This window comes from Grampus griseus (genome assembly GCF_964374135.1).
Source record: "Grampus griseus genome assembly, chromosome: 10".
In the NCBI taxonomy this organism is placed as follows: Eukaryota; Metazoa; Chordata; class Mammalia; order Artiodactyla; family Delphinidae; genus Grampus; species Grampus griseus.
The window spans coordinates 1,978,819-2,000,718 of NC_139004.1; the positions used below are offsets into that span (position 1 = coordinate 1,978,819).

The 21,900-nt window shown below is 51.1% G+C and overlaps 1 protein-coding gene across 3 annotated transcripts; it reads left to right on the forward strand.

Annotated features, from left to right (window-relative positions):
• Positions 1-4,585: 4,585 nt before the first annotated feature.
• On the forward strand, positions 4,586-20,086 carry NQO2 (N-ribosyldihydronicotinamide:quinone dehydrogenase 2). Of its 3 annotated transcripts, none has more exons than XM_082662786.1 (7): positions 4,586-4,707; positions 5,903-6,045; positions 7,560-7,724; positions 14,795-14,925; positions 17,076-17,189; positions 18,081-18,182; positions 19,744-20,086. In XM_082662786.1, exons 2-7 carry the CDS (start codon positions 6,039-6,041, stop codon positions 19,918-19,920), a joined length of 696 nt encoding a protein of 231 aa, XP_082518912.1. In that variant the 5' UTR covers positions 4,586-4,707; positions 5,903-6,038; the 3' UTR covers positions 19,921-20,086. The 3 variants fall into 3 exon arrangements, with proteins under 3 accessions (XP_082518912.1, XP_082518911.1, XP_082518913.1); XM_082662785.1 differs by having other exon boundaries at positions 4,604-4,810; XM_082662787.1 differs by lacking the exon at positions 4,586-4,707 and adding an exon at positions 4,821-5,256.
• Positions 20,087-21,900: the final 1,814 nt, after the last annotated feature.

Consider the following 21,900-nt stretch of genomic DNA (forward strand, 5'->3'; position numbering starts at 1 on the left):
TTCACCCATCATACATCACTGTGTACCATGAGAGCCTAATACCTCTAATCATACGGTTGCCAAAATGCTCGGACTGGTTTGGGGTGGAGAGAGGGAGTTCAAGCTTTGCTTGGGTCCAAGTATTACATGCAAAAGTAATTTTGAAAAGCATGTTAAAGTTGCCAGTATTTGGTTGTCAACTAAATCTTAGTTAAAATGTGAGAAGCTTTTGTTCTCATTTTTTAAAAATTTATTTATTTATTTCTGGCTGTGTTGGGTCTTCGTTGCTGCGCGTGGGCTTTCTCTAGTTGCGGTGAGCGGGGGCTACTCTTCGTTGCGGTGTGCGGGCGTCTCATTGCGGTGGCTTCTCTTGTTGCGGAGCACGGGCTCTAGGCACGCGGGCTTCAGTAGTTGTGGCGCACGGGCTCAGTAGTTGCTGCACACTGCCTCTAGAGCGCAGGCTCGGTAGTTGTGGTGCACGGGCTTCATTGCTCTGCGGCATGTGGGATCTTCTCGGACCAGGGCTCGAACCCGTGTCCCCTGCAGTGGCAGGCGGATTCTTAACCACTGCGCCACCGGGGAAGCCCTGTTCTCATTTTTGATGAGTCAGTTATTCATGGCATGACTGGCCATTTAACATCAAAAACCTATTTAATCACAAAGAGCTTTTTATTTGAATCTAATCTCTAGATTACCATTTTGTTGGGACAATATCCACTTAAGACTTATTAATGCAAAAAGCCAGTTCATAATATATCGTCATTAGAATTCCAGCCACAGCTTTTGAGGAATCAAGATTGATCACTCTCGACAAGCAGCAGACTATCCCAAAGCACCGCAGGAAGTGAAAGTTCTCAGAAAGCAGGGGTTTTGTTGGGAAATCAACACAATAGCTCATTTCCTAATGAAGCTAGCAGGGGTCAGTGTCTTTTAGTTATGTTTGAGAAAAACCATAAAATTGCCTCATGAGATTTCAGAGTTTGGACGATCTTCAGTTGGAGACAAAAGACACCTTGAAAACACAAAACATCTACTCACCCCGAAATGTCCAAAGAAACCTGAAAATATTCAGACACCCAACGTGTTCCCTGCACACGTTCCCTGCCTGTGCCTCCAAACCGCCTCCAAGTTCTTTTCCTTGGGAACTCAGCAGCAAGGTAGAAGTAACAATAGAAAGGAACTAAGAAAAAACTCTGGTCAATTGTTTTTAGAGGAATAGGGCCAAAAAATAGTGAAAGGCAACCTACAGAATGGGAGAAAATATTTGCAAATTATATATCTGATACTATCCAGAATGTATAAAGAACTCTTATCATTCAACAACAAACAACCCAATTAAACAATGGGCAAAGGACTTGCATAGACATTTCACCAAAGAAGGTGTACAAATGGCCAATGAGCCCAAGAAAAGATGCTCAACATCATTAGTCATCAGGGAAATGCAAAACAAAACCACAGTGAGACACCCCTTCAGATGTTAGGACCGGTATAATGATAACCAAAAAAGCAACATAACAAATGTTGGTGAGAAACGTGGAGGAATCAGTGGGAATGTAAAGCGGTGGAGCCACTGTGAAAACCAGTTAGGCAGTTCCTTAAAAAGTTAAACAGTTACCAGATGACCCAGCAATTTCACTCCTAGGTATACACCCAAAAGATTTTTTTAAAGGGACTCGGATACTTGTGCACCAATATTTATTGCAGGATTATTCGCAATAGCCAAATGATCCAAGTGTCCATCAACATATGAAAGGATAAACAAAATGTGGTCTATTCATAAACTGGAATTGTATTCAGCCATAGAAAGGAATGCAGCTCTGATACATGTTACGATACGGATGAACCTTGAAAACATTTTTTTTTTTTTTTTTTTTTTTTTGCGGTACGCGGGCCTCTCACTGTTGTGGCCTCTCCCGTTGCGGAGCACAGGCTCCAGACGCGCAGGCTCAGCGGCCATGGCTCACGGGCCCAGCCGCTCCGCGGCATGTGGGATCTTCCCAGACCGGGGCACGAACCCGTGTCCCCTGCATCGGCAGGCGGACTCTCAACCACTGCGCCACCAGGGAAGGCCAACCTTGAAAACATTTTGCTAAGTGAAGTAGGCCAGACACAAAAGACCACCTATTGTATGATTCCATTTGTATGAAATATCTAGAACAGGCGAATTCATGGAGACAGAAAGAAGATTATATGTTACCAGGACCTGGGTGGAGGGGGGAGTTACTGCTTAATGATTACTGAGTTTCTGTTTGGGGTGATGAAGAATTTTTGGAAATACAACTAGTGATGTTGCATAACATTGTGAATGTAATTAATGCCACAGAATTGTGTACTTAAAATGGTTGAAATGGCAAATCTTATACAGATTTTACTACAATAAAAAAAATAACTATGTTATTGGGAAGAGTGTGTTTCCAAAAAGAAAGGGGATGCTGTTAGCAGAGGGAAAGAAAAGTCATTAAATAAAACCAAAAGTAACTACTTCTCTAGGAGAAAGTTCAGGCTACTTCGATTAGTCTTAAGGTAGCCCTCGATGTTAACTTTCATCTGAAACACAAACAGGGGGAGTTGGGGAGAAGAGGTAGTATACAGCTGGCTTAACTGCCCACTTGCCTGGGATGCCTAAGCCTGTGCCTGCATTTCTTCACAGCAAGGGGAGCCCCTAGAGGCGATGCTTATTGCTGATGCTAAACCTATTTATCTCGTTTTAAGAGCACCACCTCCTCCTTGGACTCAGGATACAAATGCGGTTCCATCTTATTTGTTTGCAGTAAATGCCAGATTAGCACGGAGTTCTGTTATTTCCCTTTGCCGGACGGGCTCCTACTGAATCAATCACTGGCTCTTCCACCATCCTGAAGGCCAAGGGAAGGAGGGCCGGCCAGCTGCCCTTCCCCACCGGCAACGCTCCATCCACACCTGTGATTCCTCGAGCGGCCACAAGATGGTGCTGTCGCGTGGCGGCCTTGAACCAAAGCGCGGCCCCAGGCGCTCCCTGCACCTGCTGGTTTTCAGAGGTGATGTCGCATCTTAGTCTCTCTTAGAGCTCAGCGCTTTCATTCCCACACCAAGGACTGGACGGCTCCCGGGCTGGTTCCAGCACCTGCTGCTCCACAGTTACCGGGTCCTCCCACGGGATCCACACCACCCGGAGGTCTGGCTGTTTTCCTTATAGGTCCTCGTAGCACAAAAGACGTGAACACACCCCTCCCACGGGACAACAGCGTCACTCGCCCTCCTTGTAAGGAAGCCTACCTTCAGTTATTTCAGAGCGCCTACATCTACCTTTCTTAGTTGCACTCATTTACTTTCTGAGACACAAAGATGATATGAGGACATCATCTCAGTGAGTCTTACAAGAAAGCGGGGAGAACAACCAAATTTCATCTTTGAGGACATTCTAATACATTCGGAAATGCCTCTACAACTTTTCATTCGGATAAAGGTCATTCTAAAATGAAAACGTCCCCCCGGACCTCCTGGGCTCACAAGACAAGGTGGCCTGTCTCCTGCTGGCATGAGAGCATGTCACAGCGAGGCCATGTCCTCACTTCTGAACCCAAGGAAAACATCAGCCACAGACAGACCACCCCCTGACGCTGGTGTGCAAACAGCAGCTGCAGTTATTTTCATTAGGAACATTACACAAGCGGGAAAAATCTGCCTTCTGCTCTATAGGGCCATCCCAGGACACCGGAAATCAAGGCAGAGCGTTTGGGGAGGGTCCTTGGGTGGGTCGCAATGGCAGGTGGGCTACCAAATTAGGTGTTACAAGCCAGAAAGTGCTGGAAAAGGGGAAAAGGAGAAAATTAACCCAAACTGCTCACCAGCACCCCTCGCCCACACATCCACAGGCTACGGTTCTGTACCTCTCTGCCTTCTAGGGGCTCTCCTTGGCCTTGAACCTTCATCCTATGTGCTCTTTACCCAGCCTCCCCAATAGAAACATCTGGCCAAACCACAGTACAACGTCACCACCAGGATGCGGTCACACACCGAACATTCCCATCACCACAAGGTCCCTCTTATAATCACACCCACCCCCCAAACCCTGGCAACCACTTATCTGTTCTCCGTTTCTAGAATTTCTCATCTCGAAAATGTTACATAAATGGAATCGTACAGGACGGACCATTTGGGGATTGGCATTTTTCGTTCATAATTCTCTGCAGACTCGCACAGGCTGCTGGGTGCATCAATAGTTCATCATTTTTATCGTTGTTATGCCGCGACCTTCAGACGTTACCCTGGACACCCGCCTGGGGGTGGAGGAGACGTGAGGCGCGGGCAGGGGCGCCCCCATCTTCCCAGCACTACAATCCCTCCAGCCACCACCGCGCGGAGCCACCGCGTCCCGCTCGAATACGAGGGCCCGGGCTGGCGCTGGGCAGAGCCCGGGGGCGGGGACAGGGCAGGGGCGGGGCGCCGAGTGCGGGGAGAGATCCTGACTGGTCGGGCTTGGGGGCGGGGCGGGGATAGGGGCCGGGCTGCGCTCGGGGGCGGGGCGTAGTCTAGGGCGAGGTGGGGCGGTGTTCGTGGGCGTGGCCAGGGCTGCGCTCGGGGCGGGGCCCCGCTGACAGACTCCCAGCGTCCGCTTCGCAAAGCGCGTCCGCCCGCCGACGTCTGCGAGTGCGTGGCCCGCGCGGCCAGAACGTGTCGTGGACGTCGGACGTTCTTCCGGAGGAAGTCCGAGTCCTGCCCTTGTCCTGGGCGCGGGCGCTGGCTGCGGTGAGCGTCTGCGCCCACCGGGGAGCGGGCTTGGGGACCCTACCCAGGGCGAGGGTCTCTGCGGGTTCCCACTCCCCGCGTGCCCGAGGCTCCTCTTCTACAGGTACGAGGCTGGGGCACAGGGTGAGCAGGCCCTTCGCTGCCGTCAGCCGCTGCCCTCCGCCCTGGACTCGGGCTGCGCCGACCCCAGTTGCAGACGGGAAGTGGGCAGCCTGGGGTCAGCGAGTGGGCGTCGCGGTGACCCGGCCTGGTTCCGGCTCGGCCTCTGCCCCGCGTACCGTCCAGTCTGTACCAGGCCCTGGAACTCAGCTTCTTTAACTTTAGTCCCTGAGATTCTCAGCCAGAGAAATTCGAGAAGAGAAACGTGTACTCAGTGTATGCTGCCTGCACGGCTATTTCTAGTTCTAGGGGGGATGGAAAGAACACAAGTGTAGGAAGAGAGAAACGGTCGCAGAGATTAGGATGAAGTAATGTATATCAAATTATCAGCCCATTTGATGTGATATATAGCGTTTAACAACCACGTGGCTCTTTTTTCCTGTTGACCTGGTAAGTGTATTAATTTCCGAGGAAGGGGAAAGTACCCCTGCTGTGCAGGGGCAGTAGGTAGGGAAGGTCAGTGGGGGAAGTGTTGGGCTAGTAGCCGACTTCTGGGGCCTCAGTTTCTTATTCTGTACAACTAGGAGAATTGACCAGAGCGGGAGTCAGAAACTCAGTGGCCTCCAGGGGCCTGGCGGGTGATGTAAATAGGTAAACTGGGCCCAGCAAAGCAAGAGGGGAATGCATGCCCTGCTCTAGGCATTAAAATTAAATGGTTTTTAACCAAACCAAAATGTCTTTGGGCCCTGGCCCTAGGGATCTCAGGATGAGGTGTTCCCTGAGTCTGGAGTGACACTGCTGACCTGTCCGAGGTGATCAGGTCCCATCACTCTCCTGCATAACATGCTCCAATGGCTTTCTTTTAGGCTCAGGGTAAAGTCTTTGCCCCTGTCCTGCAGACCCACCCATCTCTTGGACCGAATCTCCCACCACCCAGCGCTCTGTTTTAACCCCAGCTGCCTCATGCAGGCTTCCTTGAACACCTGGCTTCCACTCCCACCGCGCGCCTTACCCTCGCTCTTCCCTCTGCCTGAACCTGTCTGTGGCTGTGCCTCGACCTCTCCCCCTGCCCCTCAGTGTTTGTTTTCTCTTCTAGATTGTTGGGGTCACTGAGGAGAGTGATTGTGCCTGAGAGCCCAGGCCCCACCACACGCAGTCCTTCTGTGCCCAGAGTTCACTGCAGACCCTCCTCTTGGCAGCATCCGGAGAGAAAAATACCCATCTTCTAGAATATGGCAGGTGACTATTAGCCATGGGGGAGTTAAGCTTTTTTAAATTAAAATTTTAGTTAGAAATGGAATACCTTGTTATAAAAACTCCAGACAGCGCTGAAGTGTATAAAACTTGTTTATAATGTGCACTGCTATCTGGAATTCTCTCGTTTTGTGTTTTCTTACTGTCCATTTCAGCCCCATCAAAATCTAATGCTTATCCTGTCTTTGCTTTGCCTCCAGCCTCTGGGATGACCACTAGGACATAGTAGGTGCTCAATAAATAGATATTGAGTGAATGAGCCCCAAGAGTTACAACGGTTAAAGATTCAGCACGACTCACACCCATCCCATTCTGTGACATCTCTTTATTTCAACAAAAGATGAAAATCCTTTCATTTCAGAACATACACGTTCGCGTTATTTCACACGTCGCATTGTCCGTTAGCGTTTGTCAGCCTCGGCACTGCTGACCTTTGGGGCTAGATCGCCCTGTGTTGTGGGACCTGTCTGTACTTCTGGGATGTTTAGCAGCAGCCTTGGGCTCTGTCTCCCGTATGCCAGCCTTGCCTCCCTCTAGAAGTGACAGCCAGAAACGTCTCCAGACCTCGTGAAATAGCCCCTGGGAGGCAACACTATCCCCAGATCGTGTGTATCCCTTTTCCTTTTAAGTCACCAAGTAGAGCTCCTTTATGACAGATGAGTCTGAGAGGTTAAAATAGAACTGTTAATCATTAATTTCACTTGTGGGATTCAACCTTTACACTCAGCTGAATGCCCCAGAGCTGTTTGCTTCCAACTGACGCTTATATTTTCTCCTTAAGGGCCTAAAGAGAATAATATAAAACAAGAGTTGAAACATTTTGGTCTCAGACGTTCCCAGGGAAGACTTAAACAAATCCCCACAGCTGCCTTCGGTACCTAAGCTCACAGAACCTTCCGAACGAGGAAAGGACTGCTCCAGAGGCTGTTGGTGTTAACGACACGGCCAGGCCCTGTAACGCTGGTCTTCTTAGAGCCCCTTGCCCTCAGCCTCCCCCCAAAAGCGGGGCTTGATGCAGGCTCTGCCTCTCCCATGGGACTAGGGATCTGATTTTTGATGTCTTAAGTGTCAGTTTTTGATGGAGGGGAAGGAAGCAGAGCTGTGTGTCAGTGGCTGATGCCTTCCAACAAAGGGTTAGCACAAAAGATTAGTCACGGTAGTTTCTTATGATATTAGGCAACACAGCTAAAGCTTACGGAGGATAACCAAAACAGATTGGGCTTTTAAGGAACTCAGTTGTGTTACTCTTGAGGAATCGTAACTTGACTCGTCGTATATTTGTGTGTTAGTAAACTCAAGTAATGATGAACTATGACATAGTTAGATTTTTCTTAAATGCTCATTGTTTTAAACGTGTCACCCATAAAAAGCGTTGGTCTTTCTCGCTTAGCTTCAGCCATGGTGGTGCACCTACATGTTTCATTGTCGTCTTAGTCCTTCTTGCATTTTGACAAAGAGGAATTATTCTTCAAGAGAAATGGTTTCTTGTCCGGATTTAGGTAAGAAAGTGCTCATCGTCTACGCGCACCAAGAGCCCAGGTCTTTCAACGGGTCCCTGAAGGATGTGGCGGTTGCGGAACTGAGCCGGCAGGGCAGCACCGTCACCGTTTCTGATCTCTATGCCATGGACTTTGAGCCTAGGGCCACGAGGAAAGATATCACTGGTGAGTCATGGAATAAATGCTCTGGTTTTTTAAACTTTCTGCTCTGTGTGTGTCTTCTTACTGAGGTATAATTGACATAACGTTGTATTCGTTTCAGGTGTGTAACATAAGGATGCGATGTTGGTATATGTTGCAAAATGATGACAAGTCCAGTTAACATTCGTCACCACACAATTTCACTTTTCTCCCCTCTTGATGAGAGCTTTCAAGATCCGCTCCTTCATATATGCAGCGTCCTAACTGTAGTTGCCGTGCTGTGCGTGACATCCCCGTGACTCAGTCATTTATAACTGAAAGTTTGCTCTTTCGGCTCTCTCTACCTGTATTACGCACACCCTCCAGCCCCTGCCCCAGGCAGCCACCAATCTGTTTTCTGTATTCACGAGCTCAGTTATTTTTTTATTTTGTTTTTTAAGATTCCGCATATAAGTGAGATCATACAGTATTTGTCTTTTTCTTCCTGACTTATTTCACTTAGCATCATACCCTCCAAGTCCATCCATGTTGCTGCAAACGGCAAGGTTTCTTTCTTTGTGGCTGAATGATATTCCATTGTGTTTATATATCACCTTTTCTTCATCCATTGATGGGCATTTAGGTTGTTTTCGTATCTTGGCTGTTGTGAATAACGCTTCAGTGAACAGGGGTGCAGATATCTTTGTGAGTTACTGTGTCCCTTTTCTTTGGGTAGATACCCAGAAGTGGGATTGCTGGATAGTGGCTCTATTTTTAATCTTGGGGAGGAAACCTCCGCACTGTCCTCCACAGTGGCTTGCACTTTGCATTCCCACCAACGGTGCACGAGGGTCCCCTTTTTTCTACGTCCTCACCCGCGCTTGTTGTCTCTTGTCTTGTTGACGATGGCCATTCTGACCGGTGTGAAGTGACATCTCACTGTGGTTTTGATTTGCGTCCCTGATGATTATGATGTCGAGCATCTTTTCACGTGCCTGTTGGCCATCTGTGTGTTTTCTTCAGAAAGATGTCTGTTCAGATTCTCTGCCCATTTTTAAATCAGATTGTTTGGGGGATTTTGCCTTCTTTGTAATTTTTTTAATTAAAACAAGTTTGAAAACAAAGCTTATCATTGCACATGATGGAGAGTTCTCAAGTCAAAAAGGCCTCAGGGCAAGTCCTTTCCCCCGTCCCCAGCCACCCGGTTCCTCTGCCCCCAAGGAAACCAGTGTCACCCATTACCTGTGCATCTTTCTGGAGTGAGTCTGCGCTATCTCTGGATGTACCTAAAACAATTAAGGGCATAGTCTCCATTTTCCCTCCGCTTTTTAAAAAATGGGAACATGTTACATATGTTGTTTTCTTTCTTTCTGCTGCGGAGTCCCCCATTGTATGGAGGAGCCATGGTTTGAGTAGCTGCCACTAATGGGCATTTTTGGTTGTTTCTCACTTTTGCTGTGGTAACAGAGCTGCAGCACTCGGTCACGGCCATACGTGTTTTCCTATCTGTGCTGGTATATCTAGAATGGAGTTGCTGGTCAGAGGGAATGTGCGTTTTGAATTTTCGTAGATAATATCAAATTGCCTTCTGTAGGTGCTGTACCAGTTTACCCCCAGCAGTGTTTGCAAGTGCTCGTTTCCTCATTTAACCAATTTTTTGATAATTGCCAGTCTGACAGGTGGAAAAATGGTCCCTGAGTACATACACAGTTTTGTATATGAATTGTAAATATATTTTTACCTATTTTTTTTTTTTAGTTTTGACTTTACTATGGTGGCTTTTTTCATGAAGAATTTCATTTACTTTTGTTTAGTTGGCTTTTGACCTGTGTATTTTGTGTCATGTAAACTCTAAGCTTATTTTTTAAAGGTGTTATAGTTTCTGGTATTTGACAGGTTCCACTGTTTTTTTTTTTTTTGCGGTACGTGGGTCTCTCACTGTTGTGGCCTCTCCCATTGCGGAGCACAGGCTCCGGATGCGCAGCCTCAGTGGCCATGGCTCACGGGCCCAGCCGCTCCGCGGCATGTGGGATCTTCCCGGACCGGGGCATGAACCCGTGTCCCCTGCATTGGCAGGCAGACTCTCAACCACTGCGCCACCAGGGAAGCCCAAATAATTTTTTTTTTTTGCGGTATGCGGGCCTCTCACTGTTGTGGCCTCTCCCATTGCGGAGCACAGGCTCCGGATGCACAGCCTCAGTGGCCATGGCTCATGGGCCCAGCCGCTCCGCGGCATGTGGGATCTTCCCAGACCGGGGCACGAACCTGTGTCCCCTGCATCGGCAGGCGGACTCTCAACCACTGCGCCATCAGGGAAGCCCTCCACTTTTTAAATTTAAGTATGTTCTCTATTCAGAATTTACTTTGGTGTATGATGTGAGGTGTGGGTCGTTTTTCCCAAGTACTTACCCAGCTCTCTCATCACCATTTATTACATGATCCAGCTATTTGCCCCAATTTAAAAGGCCACCTTCATTGTGATCTGAATTCCCACACATTTTATTCTCTTCTAAACTTTGTATTCTGCTTTTGTTTTCCTATCCATGACTCAGTACCACATGGCTTTAATTATTTTGGCAAATAATTTGTTTAATATCTGATAGAGTTACGTCACCCTCACTTGTCTTATTTTCTATTTTTTTCTGACTAGTTTTACTTTTCCATAAAATCTTTTGAATTAGCTTTCCAGATTGTCAACTGAAAAAAAAATGCACAACATGAGAGTTGTGAGTTAAGTTTCTTTTGGGGCAAAATGAGGACTATAGCCCAGGAGGCAGCCTCTCCGAGAGCTCTGAGGAACTGCTCTGAAGAGGTAGTGGGGAAGTCAGGATATGTGTGATTTTAGTGAAGGGGGTGCGTGCAGTTGAGCACACAGTTCGGCAGAAGGTTGCTGCTGGTCACGAGGAGCACACGTCTCCGTTAGTGATGTTAGTGCTTTCCTAGATATGAAGAGATGCAAGAATTGGGCTCATAAACTCTTCTCCGGGAAAGATCTAACTCTCTGAAGACCTGTTCTGCCAGGTTTTCCGGGAGCACAGGGCGCCTCATTCCTGATCTCCACCCTGAACCCCTTTCAGGGCGTGTTGAAGGTCAGTGGTCACAGCAGTTTGTGACTTAATCCTTGTAGAGGCAGATGGCAAGTGCTAACCTTTGGCTGGCAAGATTCAAAAGGTAACAGATGATCTTTTTTTTAACATCTTGATTGGAGTATAATTGCTTTACAATGGTGTGTTAGTTTCTGCTTTATAACGAAGTGAATCAGTTATACATATACATATGTCCCCATATCCCCTCCCTCTTGCATCTCCCTCCCACCCTCCCTATCCCACCCCTCTAGGTGGTCACAGAGCACCGAGCTGATCTCCCTGTGCTATGCGGCTGCTTCCCACTAGCTAGCTATTTTATGTTTGGTAGTGTACATATGTCCATGCCACTCTCTCACTTTGTCACAGCTTACCCTTCCCCTCCCCGTGTCCTCAAGTCCATTCTCTTGTAGGTCTGTGTCTTTATTCCCATCTTACCCCTAGGTTCTTCATGACCTTTTTTTTCTTTTTTTTCCTTAGATTCCATATATATATGTGTTAGCATAAGGTATTTGTTTTTCTCTTTCTGACTTACTTCACTCTGTATGACAGACTCTGGGTCCATCCACCTCACTACAAATAACTCAATTTCGTTTCTTTTTATGGCTGAGTAATATTCCATTGTACATATGTGCCACATCTTTATCCATTCTTCTGATGAAGGACACTAACAGATCTCTTCATTGAGGTCCCATTAAGTTTACAGACGACTCAGCCTCGTGAAGTTCTTTCTGTCCCAGTGACAGGCGTGGCTCCTCATTTGCTCGTGTGCTCTTACAGCCTTCCAGGTCTGTTTATGGGTTTTCTTCATGCAGATCTCACGTAATTCTTACTAACTGGGTTTTGCTCCTCTGTGTCAGCAGGTCCCCGGCCTTATGACACCAGGGCTGGGTCTCGTGGAAGACAGTGTTTCCATGGACTGGGGCGAGGGATGGTTCAGGCGGTGATGCGGGCCATGGGGAACGGCTGTAAATGCAGATGAAGCTTCTCTCCCTCGCCCGCCACTCACCTCCTGCTGTGCAGCCCGGTTACTAACAGGCCGAGGACCGGTACCAGTCTGCGGCCAGGGGGTTGGGGACCCCTGCTCCACGTGAAGAGGACTCATCTGTGTGTGCGTGTATGTGGCTGCTACTAATTTTCTTACTGTTTGTAGTTTTCAGCTGATTCTCTGGGGCTTTCCTGATACACAGTCAGATCATCTGCAAATAATGATAATTTCACCTGTGGTTTTCCAGGAATTTTAATTTTAAATTAATTACCTTTAATTTCCTTCTGTTTGCAGTTGGGTTAACAAGATCCCCAGGTTTAGTATTTAGTGCTGATGGTGATAGCTGACATCCTTGTCTTTTCTTGTCTTCCCTTTTTTTTTAATTTTTTTTATTGATTTATTTTTGGCTGCGTTGGGTCTTTGCCGCTGCGCGCAGGCTTTCTCTAGTTGCGGCGAGCAGGGGCTACTCTTCGTTGCGGTGCGTGGGCTTCTCATTGCGGTGGCTTCTCTTGTTGCAGAGTACAGGCTCTAGGCATGCAGGCTTCTGTAGTTGCAGTGCGCAGGCTCAGTAGTTGTGGCTCGCGGGCTCTAGAGCGCAGGATCAGTAGTTGTGGAGCACGGGCTCAGTTGCTTCGCGGCATGTGGGATCTTCCCGGACCGGGGCTCGAACCTGTGTCCCCTGCATTGGCAGGCGGATTCTCAACCACTGCGCCACCAGGGGAGCCCTTCCCTTTTTAAAAAAAAAACAATATTTATTTATTTTGGCTGCGCGGGGTCTTAGTTGTGGCGTGTCGGATCTAATTCCCTGACCAGGGATCGAACCCGAGCCCCCTGCATTGGGAGCATGGAGTCTTACCCACTGGACCACCGGAGAGGTCCCTGTCTATTCCCTTTCAATAAACCAAACATTCTTTTCACTGAGCGAACAGCAAAGCAGGGACTGGGGAGATAGAGGATTATGTGGGGGAGCCACTGGTTTTCAGTGAATCGGGTGACACAGGCTCTTTGTATAAAGTATCTTAAATGTGGTGAACAGGTGGGCAGAGGGTGGAAACAACAAGCCCTTCTCATGCCCTCCTGGTCCCGCATGGCCCCGGGGACGAGCAGGCGGAGCTTTGTGGTGTGGATCGTTGTAGGTCTTAACAAATATCGACAAAATGTGTGTCTGTGTGGAGCTTAGACTCTCCAGTACAGGCGGAAGTGGGGATTTGCTTGATTCACTAGAGCTTCCAGGAGCCTCTCTATGACTGCAGGGCACTTCGTGGCACCTGCTGTAACTTACCAGTTCCCCTGTTGACTTAGGCTTACTTTGTCTCCAGCTTTCGTTTCAAGCTGAGTCAGTATGTTTCCATGGCTCTGGACTTCCTGTCTTACTAAGAAAGTCCTCTCCATATCCTCACTTATAAAAATATTCTCATTTTCCCATGACATTTGGATACCTTTGCTTTGATATTTACTTTTATCTAGAGTACACGTGGCCCATGCACATTTTATTGTCCGTTTACCATTATCAGAAGCACCCCGTGTCCTCTGTGGGCTCCACACCCGGTGGGCGGCAGCCTGCCTGAGACACAGGCTCTCCTGCTCAGGGTCTCTGGTCGGTACAGAACCTCATGCACAGAAGGGTCCCAACAGGTGCTTTGAATGAAAATGAACCCCGGGGAGGCTGAGGGAGGAAGCAGAGCCCTGGCATGTTCTCAGCTGTGGCTGCTGAAGGGCTGGCCTCTCCTTGGGCTCCTCTGCAGGCCGCGTGCTGCAGGGGCCGCACCTGGGCCTCCCGTCGTCCCCTCTGCTGCCGTGTGGGACCCGTGGCCTTGAGCTCGGCCCTCAGCCTTCATCTCCTCTCTGGTCGGTTGGGAATTACCCAGCCTGTCGGGTTGTTACGAACATAGAAAGGTGATGCTGCAGAGCAGTGGTACGTGGGGATCCTCAGCCACTGGTGACTGTTGTTAACACTGATCAGTGCGGTTGGGTGAGTCATGATGCTTGAAGAGAACCCACTGAAGGCCTAGATCAAAGTGTTAACTTGGCTCTCAGCCTAGTTGTCGAGAGTTAGGGTTAGAGGGTTAGGGTTACGGTTGGGGTCGGGTTAGGGTTAGAGGGTTAGGGTTAGAGGGTTAGGGTTGGGGGTTAGGGGTTAGGGTTGGGGTCAGGGGTTAGGGGTCAGGGTCAGGGTTTAGGGTTAGGGGTTAGGGTTGGGCCGGGGTCAGGGGTTAGGGGTTAGGGCTTTGGGGTTAGGGTCAGGAGTTAGGGTCAGGGGTTAGGGTTAGGTGCTGCAGGTTCCAGCCCAACCCCTCCCCACCCCTGCTGCTGCTGCCTGAGCCCCTCCCCTACCAGGCCTTCTCCTGAATCGCTGAGGCCACAGTGAGCTTTTCCAGAGCTGAATTGGAGCGTTCACTATATACATGGGGAGCAGACCCCTGTGTGCAGGAGAAGCTTAAGCTCCTCGGCCGGGCTCACAAGCCCTGATCCATTCCTGCAGTCACATCACCTGCGGGCCTCCCGGCCTCTCACCGCAGGTCCTCGGCTGTGCTCCCAGTGGCCCACTCCTGGGCTGGCCAAGTTGTCCCGTCTGCGTCTTCTGCCCAGAAGGTCCCCTGCTTCTCCTGGCTGCCCGAAACTCCTATTCCATCGTCAGAACCCTGACTCATCCCCAGGGTGCGCTCCTGACCCGCCCCCGCAGAGCTGCAGCGCTTGTTACATGCGCAGAGTGAGGCCCGCTGCTTCTGGGCCGTGGGGTGTGAGGCCCGTCTGCCGTAACGTTACACCTAGCAAGCTGCGTGGTCGTGTTCTGTGTGTTACCGTGTGGTTGCTCATCCACATCTCCTACCGGACTGTGAGTCCCTTAGGAGAAGGTCAGGACATAGCTTGCTCTCTTTGCGTCCACAGTCTGACCCCAGGGCCTGGCGCGTGCTCAGGTCTCCGTGACTGCCCGGTGACCTGCCGGGGGTGGGGAGTGACGTCCAGGCAGCAGTGGCGCTGGTGGGATTGGCGGGATGGGCCGCGGCTGCCCCTGCGTGAGAACCCCTGTCCTGTTCTTCCAGGCGCCCTCTCCCGCCCCGAGTTCTTCAGCTACGGTGTGGAAGCGTACGAGGCCTGCAAGAAGAGGTCTCTGACCAGCGACATAATCGCGGAGCAGAAGAAGGTCCAGGAGGCCGACCTAGTGATGTTTCAGGTTTGGTTCCCCTCAGATTATGGTAACGAATTTGGTTTGTCCTGTGTGCAGGGTCTTTCCCGGTACTGAGTTCACGCTCCTGGCGGTGGTGCTACAATCTGCACGCTTACTTCTGTCTCGTTGGGTCCGAAGACCCAGGGAGCCCATACCACCCGTTCAGATCCTGGCCCCCAAGTAAACAGCAGGGATTTCCCTTTAGCCTGTGGGTCCCGAAACGTCTGACCCTGCAGACGGTGCTGCCTTCGTTCTCTGATCCCCAGCCCGGAAGGTGCTGGGCTGCATGGAAACCAGTTTGTCTGCGTGGGTGTTTGTCAGAGTAATTTAGGCCAGATGCAACTGCTGCCTTAAGTATCCTGGTCGTCAAGCCCCGTGGGTGGCCTCACCCCCCACCCTCACCTGGTGCGCACTCACCTTTGTCCCAGGCAGGCTTCACTGCACGAGAGCTGCCCAGGACGCTACGTCCACGGCCAGCCAGGCGGGCATCATGGCAGCAGAGTAAATGTGCTTTTGGGGAGTCGTTGGGTGGATAGAAATCCAAGTCAGGCCAGGAGAGAAGGGGATTTATCGAAAGGGTCCTGATCGCTTGGGTCCCAGAAACCCGAGGACAGGCCGTGGCGGGCCTCAGGGCAGTGGCACGGGGTGTGGGGTGTCTGTTCCCTTCCCCATGGCAGCTGCTTCTCTCCGATCTGGCCGCTCTGCCTCTGCCCCACGTCACTAGATCCAGCCTCCCAGGAAGGGATCTCCTGGGTCCACATCGTCTCTGTTTTCCAACCTGCTGAGGGGCGGGACGTGGGCGGGAGAACAGGACCACCCTTGCGGTGGGCGCAGAGCCAGCTTCCAGACACAGCGCAGAAACACCGCGTAGACTACACCCGTGCACGCGGAGGCGGCAGCCCCGCGCCCGCCCCGCGTCTGCCCGCCCCGCGTCTGCCCCGCCCGCCCCGCGTCTCCCCGCGTCGCCCCGCCCCGCGTGTGCCTCCCCGCGACCTTGACTCCGGGTGTGGTCCAAGTGCGGCCGTGCTTCCATCCTCCTCACAGCCGAGTGCCCGCGGCTCCCCACCGGCACGCTGGTAGTCACGCAGGACCGTGCAGCCGTGTGACGATGCCCAGCAGTCCGGCCCCTGGTCCGAGCAGAACCCAACGCAGCTCTGTCTCCCCTTCGCTGCGGCTCCCGGCTGAGCACACGGAGCCCGAGGCTTCCCCCCTCCCCCTCTCCTGTAACTGGAAGGTGAACACCTGCCGAGGCCTGTTCCTTCTGTGAGAGTCTTTCTTTACTCTGCCTCTTTTCACTTGTTTTTTCCCCACCCCACCCCTTTTCCCGTACTCTGCCCAGAGCCTCTGCATATATGTTTATTTTTTTTTTGCTCAACACTGATAAAAATGTCATTCACCACGATCACTGCTACTATGACCATAGCTCACCACTAACTGAGCATTTACCCTGTTCTGAGCACTGTGATGTGTCATTGAACCCTCACCACAGTGCTGTGAATGATTTGCAAATCAGGCTAAGGAGGCCCAGAGAGGTTAAGTAACTTGCCAACGTCACACAGCAGTAGGTTGTGGAGCTGGGATTTCAGTGCCAAGTCCTGAGTTAGATTCATAGTGAAAGCACGTGAAACACGGGCTTCCTTCTAGCTTTGGTAACAGGTTATTGCACGTGTTCATCTCTTTTCATTGATATTGTTGGATATGGTGTTAGGGCTTCTAACCCTAACGGGAGTGGACTCCAGGAAGACCGTGCTGCTGGTGTGTGGAATCTGAGGATCAGACTTCTCATAACCTACCCCAGCCCGACTCCCAGATGCCGTGTCTCATCCTCAGGTGGGGAAACGGGCAAACTCTTTCCCACACCCTCCCTCTGGCCCCGTGGCTGGGGGTCAGCACCTCCCGGCCCACTCAGTCAGGGGCAAGCAGTTGGAGGCCGTCACGGGGGACGCAGAGCCACCTGTGACAGGGACCAGGACGCTGTCGGCTCTGCCCGCCCCGCCAGCCGTCACCGCCACACCGCGCGCCTAAGAGAAGGGGGAGAAGCCTCCCCATCGTGTTGGTGACATCTGCTTGCCCGGGCCGGGGAGGAGGCTCCCCCGAACCCCCAGGCAGAGGAATGCGGAAGTGACCCCAGCGCTCCCTGCCTGTTCCACTTGCAGTTCCCGCTGTACTGGTTCAGCGTGCCGGCTATCCTGAAGGGCTGGATGGACAGGGTGCTGTGCCAGGGCTTTGCCTTCGACATCCCGGGATTCTACGACGACGGCCTCCTCAAGGTACGGCCGGATGAGGGGCGGCGTCCATCGGGGATGGAGGGGGCGTCTCAGCAAGTCACTCCTAGTTTGCATTTTTTAACCAAACACTGAGCGCCAACCGTGTGTAAGGCCCCGTGTGGTTACATGGGCGAGAAAGCGTCGCTCCCGAGGTTATGGGCTTTTCTTCCAGTAAGGGACACAGAGCGTCCACGTCTGTCTGTGTGCTCAGCCAGGGAGGCCTGGGCTGGCCTGGGGATGGCTGCCGAGGGGCACCTGCTCCACGATGCGGGCTCATCACTGGCCACGCACCGGTTCACCTCTGAGCGTCATGTAACCACCTTGAAAACAGGATAATGCCTTGCCCCCAGGGAAGAGGTTGCGGGGAACCTGGCAGGTGCATAGGACGTGGTAGCTATGGATTTCCCACTAAAACAAATGACATTTTTAATTCTGAGATCCTCAGAAAATAAGTGCATATAAAGAAAACACTGAGTCATGAGATCCGTCTCGGACCGTGAAAAGATGCCACCCTTTGCTGAGTGGCCCCAGGAGCCGGGCACTGCGGGCGGTACCATTTGCCCTCCCAGCCGCTCCAGGGTCTGGCCTCCGCCTCATCCACTCCTCCCCTGCGTCCCTGAAGCCTGCTCTCCACCACCCCCGGGGCCTGTCAGCTCTGTGTGCACCCCATCCGTTCCTCTGGTTGTCCCCTGCTCTCTCCATTTGATGTAGCTGTCACCTGCAGTTGGGCTGGACGGAGATGGGAATGTGTGTCTTTCCATCAGGGAAGGGTGCAGGGGAGCTGGCCTCGGGTTTTCCCTCCCGGTCGTTAGAAACTTCTGGGCTGGAGTCACAGTGGCCTTTACTACCCTGTCCTCTGGGGTCCCACCAGAGCGTGTGCTGTGTCCTCCGCAGGGTAAACTGGCCATCCTGTCCATAACCACGGGCGGCACGGCCGACATGTACTGGAAAACTGGAGCCAGCGGAGACTTCCGATACTTCCTGTGGCCCCTCCAGGTACGCCACACCCTTCCCTGAGCCGCACCTCCCCTGGCACAAATGAGGTGTGACATAGGCCTGAAGGCCAGACCGTTCTGACTTCCCTGGGTTCAGGAAGTGACAGCCTCTGCCCTCTTTCATGATTTACTTGGCAGCACTGGAAAGGCTGGCCAATGAGGAAAACACGTGTTATCAGGATAGCTTCTGCCATCGTTTGGTTAGAGGCCAGGCCAAACCTAGTTGGCTGGTGTGCTCTGGGGCACACAGGAGCCCCACGGTGGCCCGTGTGTGTCACGATTCGGGAGGGCAGAGCCATCCACACTCCGGCTCTGCTTCCCGAGGCAGCATCGCCTGGAACCCTGGCAAAAGGCTCCCCGGCCCGCAACCGGCAGCCTTGTGAGTGGGCATGTTTCCATGGAGCCAGCGGCTGGGCGCCTCCCCAGAGCCCACCCCACCTCCAGGAGCCCGGGACTCAGCTCCGGGCCGCACTCCCAGGTGGACGCCGGGCTGCCTCTGCGCCCTGGGCCCGGGGTCGGCGAGGACGGCGGTCAGCGGAAGTGCCCTGGTGAGGGGCAGAGCCGAGGAAGGGAGCTGGGGGCCCTGTCCCAGCCCCCCTGTGCTGTAGGGAACTCCTGGGAGACCCAGAGACCTGCATGGAAGCTGCCCATCTAGGTCGTTAGGGGTGTGTGTTGAGCTCGGAAGGGATCACGTAGCTAAGGGTTCGTGCGCTTTAGAAATGCAGGCGGTGGCGTGGGTCCCGGCCTCCCACCCACCTGATGGGGCAGGCCTGGACAGGGTGTGGGTTTAGGGAAGGAGTGCAGACGGAGGACAGTGATATTTCTAGAAAAACGATCTCTGAAAGGAGACGGGATAGTCGTTCCATGTAGTGATGCTCAGCTGCAGAAGCCCGAGCTTCCTCTGCAGAGGCCGAGGGGCCTCTTAGGTGCCATTAGCCAGGCCTAAATTCTTGCTTTTAAAAAATCTTCACCTTTATTTCAGTTTGCAGAAGTACATATCATAGAAAAAAGTGAGATTAGAAAATACAAAAATAGCCCCTAATTTCTCCCTTAAACATAGTCACGTTGAACGATTTGATGTATTTCTTTACAGCCCATATATACTTTTAAATATATACTTTTAATGATTAGGCTTATCATGTTTATCTTTTTACATAAACCGTGTGCCACAAATACTGCTTCACGCTTCTTCTTGCTGTTTACATTTAATGCATATCTTGAACAGCCTTCCATGGTGGCACACTGTAGCTAAAGTAACCTCATTCTAGAATATTCCATCACATGACTTGCCATAACTTGCCTAACCAGTCAAAACCTAAACTTCAGTGTCTGACTCAACAGCAGAGATTAAAGATTAATGTCAGTTATCAGAGTAGAATTTGGAACTTGCCGCTGCCCAGCACTCTTCACCTCCCTGGTAGCGGCCGTGTCCTGAGGTTCTGGGGCAGTTCCGTTGTTTTCGATTAACTGGTAGCATGAAAGGTGTTCTGTCCCCTTTGGTGACTGAACGGATGGCGTGTGCAGGGCGGCTTCTCATCGCTCTCCTTTCTTTGCGGCTATAGCACGGCACGCTGCACTTCTGTGGATTTAAAGTCCTTGCCCCTCATATCAGTTTTGCTCCTGAATATGCATCAGAAGAAGAAAGAAAGGGGATGGTGGCCTCCTGGGCGCAGAGGCTGAAGACCATCTGGAACGAGGAGCCCATCCCCTGCTCACCCCCCTGGTACTTCGGGCAGTGACCTCGGGGCCACGCTGGGAGGTGCTGGTGTGTGTAATAAACGACGGCACAACAGAGCAGCAGGTGTGTGGGGTGATGTGACTGCGTCTCCAGGGTCCTGTAGGCCGACTCGCGGCTCCCGTCACCCGCTGGTTGTCCCGGATTCTCTCCTGACAGATGTCCGTATTCTCCCAGGCTTTCTTTTCATTTCTAATATTTTTCCATCTCCCTGTCTTCAGCCTTCACGGGTAGTGGTGTTTTTCTGTAGTTCTGGCTTGGAACTGGATTTGTTAGGTTTTGTTTTGTTTAATTCCATAACTCAACTTGAATTTCTCTTTGCATAGAAAAGTGAAGTCTGTTCACAGCTCGTGTTTGAGTGCTCTGTTTGGACTTACTTCTTCCATCTTTTTTTTTTTTTACTTGCATCATGACTGTGAAGTTTTAATTGATCAGCCACTTAACATAGTTTTACAATCCCTGCGTGCCCGTGACAACGAGGTTTCCAAGCAGTAGTGAGAAGGCATCCTGTCAGTGTGTGCGAGCTCGGGGAACACGACTGACAGTAACCTCAAGGTGTGGGCACGTGTAGGTGGAGTGTCTCCCCCAAAGCAGGTTTGAGGAATTAGATCCCTTCCCCCCACCCCCTCCCCCCATCGTCACGGTCATCGTCACTGCCCAGGACAGAGCAGCTGCCTGGGGTCAGGGCCCTTCTGCTTAGTATCCCAGCCCCGCCCCCATCAGACTGTCCCAGCTTCCCGCTGGATCCCCCTCGTCACACACCTTTCACCTTCCTCTCCCCCTCCCCCGCCCCTCCACCCCCCACCATCTTCAGACCCTTTTCCATCCTCATTTTCTTTCTTCTCTTTTTCACCTAATGCATCACCTGATAGTATTTCTTTTTGTTTTGTTTTTAATATTTACTTATTTATCTTTGGTTGCACCAGGTCTTAGTTGCGGCTTGCAGGCTCCTTAGTTGTGACCTGCGAACTCTTAGTTGCGGCATGTGGGATCTAGTTCCCTGACCAGGGATTGAACCTGGGCTCCCTGCTTTGGGAGCACGGAGTCGTGTCCACTGTGCCACCAGGGAAGTCGCCACCAGATAGTATTTCGTGTGCCTCCTCTTCCTTTCATCTGAACCTTCCCTCACTCAGAGCTGTTATCCTCAAATCAGCATCTGATCTCTCAGGGTCATTTCTTTCTGACTCTTTTTTTTTTTTTTTTTTTTTTTTTTTGCTGTACGCGGGCCTCTCACTGTTGTTGGCCTCTCCCGTTACAGAGCACAGGCTCCAGACGCGCAGGCTCAGCCGCTCCGCGGCATGTGGGATCCTCCCGGACCAGGGCACGAACCCGCGTCCCCTGCATCGGCAGGCAGACTCTCAACCACTGTGCCACCGGGGAAGCCCTCTGACTCCTTTTTGACGCCACTTTCTTCAGACTTTTTCAGAACAGTCCTCAGATTCTCTTTCTTCCATCCTCCTCAGACCCTTTTTGGGGCTGTCCTCCTCAGATTCCTTCTCAGGGTCACCTCCAAAGCCATTCTTGAAAAGCAAAAACAATACCTTCTCAGCAAACTTGGGTTGGAAGAAATGTCCCCAACCTGATAGAGAGCATCTAAAAACCTACAGCTAATGTTAAACTTTTCTGATAAAATAAGGACTAGAGCAAGGATGTCCACTTCCACCACCCCTGTCCCACATCACACAGGAAGAACTAGTCAGTGCACGTACTGGAAAGGAAAAACTAAAACTGCCACTGTTTGCAGATTATATGATTGTCTACATAGAAAATTTCAAAGATCTACAGAAAAGATGGTCTAGAACTAATAAGAGAGTTTAGCAAGGTCACAAGATACAAGGTCAACCAGCAAAGGCAAACTGTATTTCTATATACTAGCAAGGTACAGTTGGAAACCAAAAGTAAAACAACATTTATGATAGAAAAATGAAATAATCTCACAAAACATGTACACCGTCTCTGTACTGAAAACTGCAAACAGCTGATA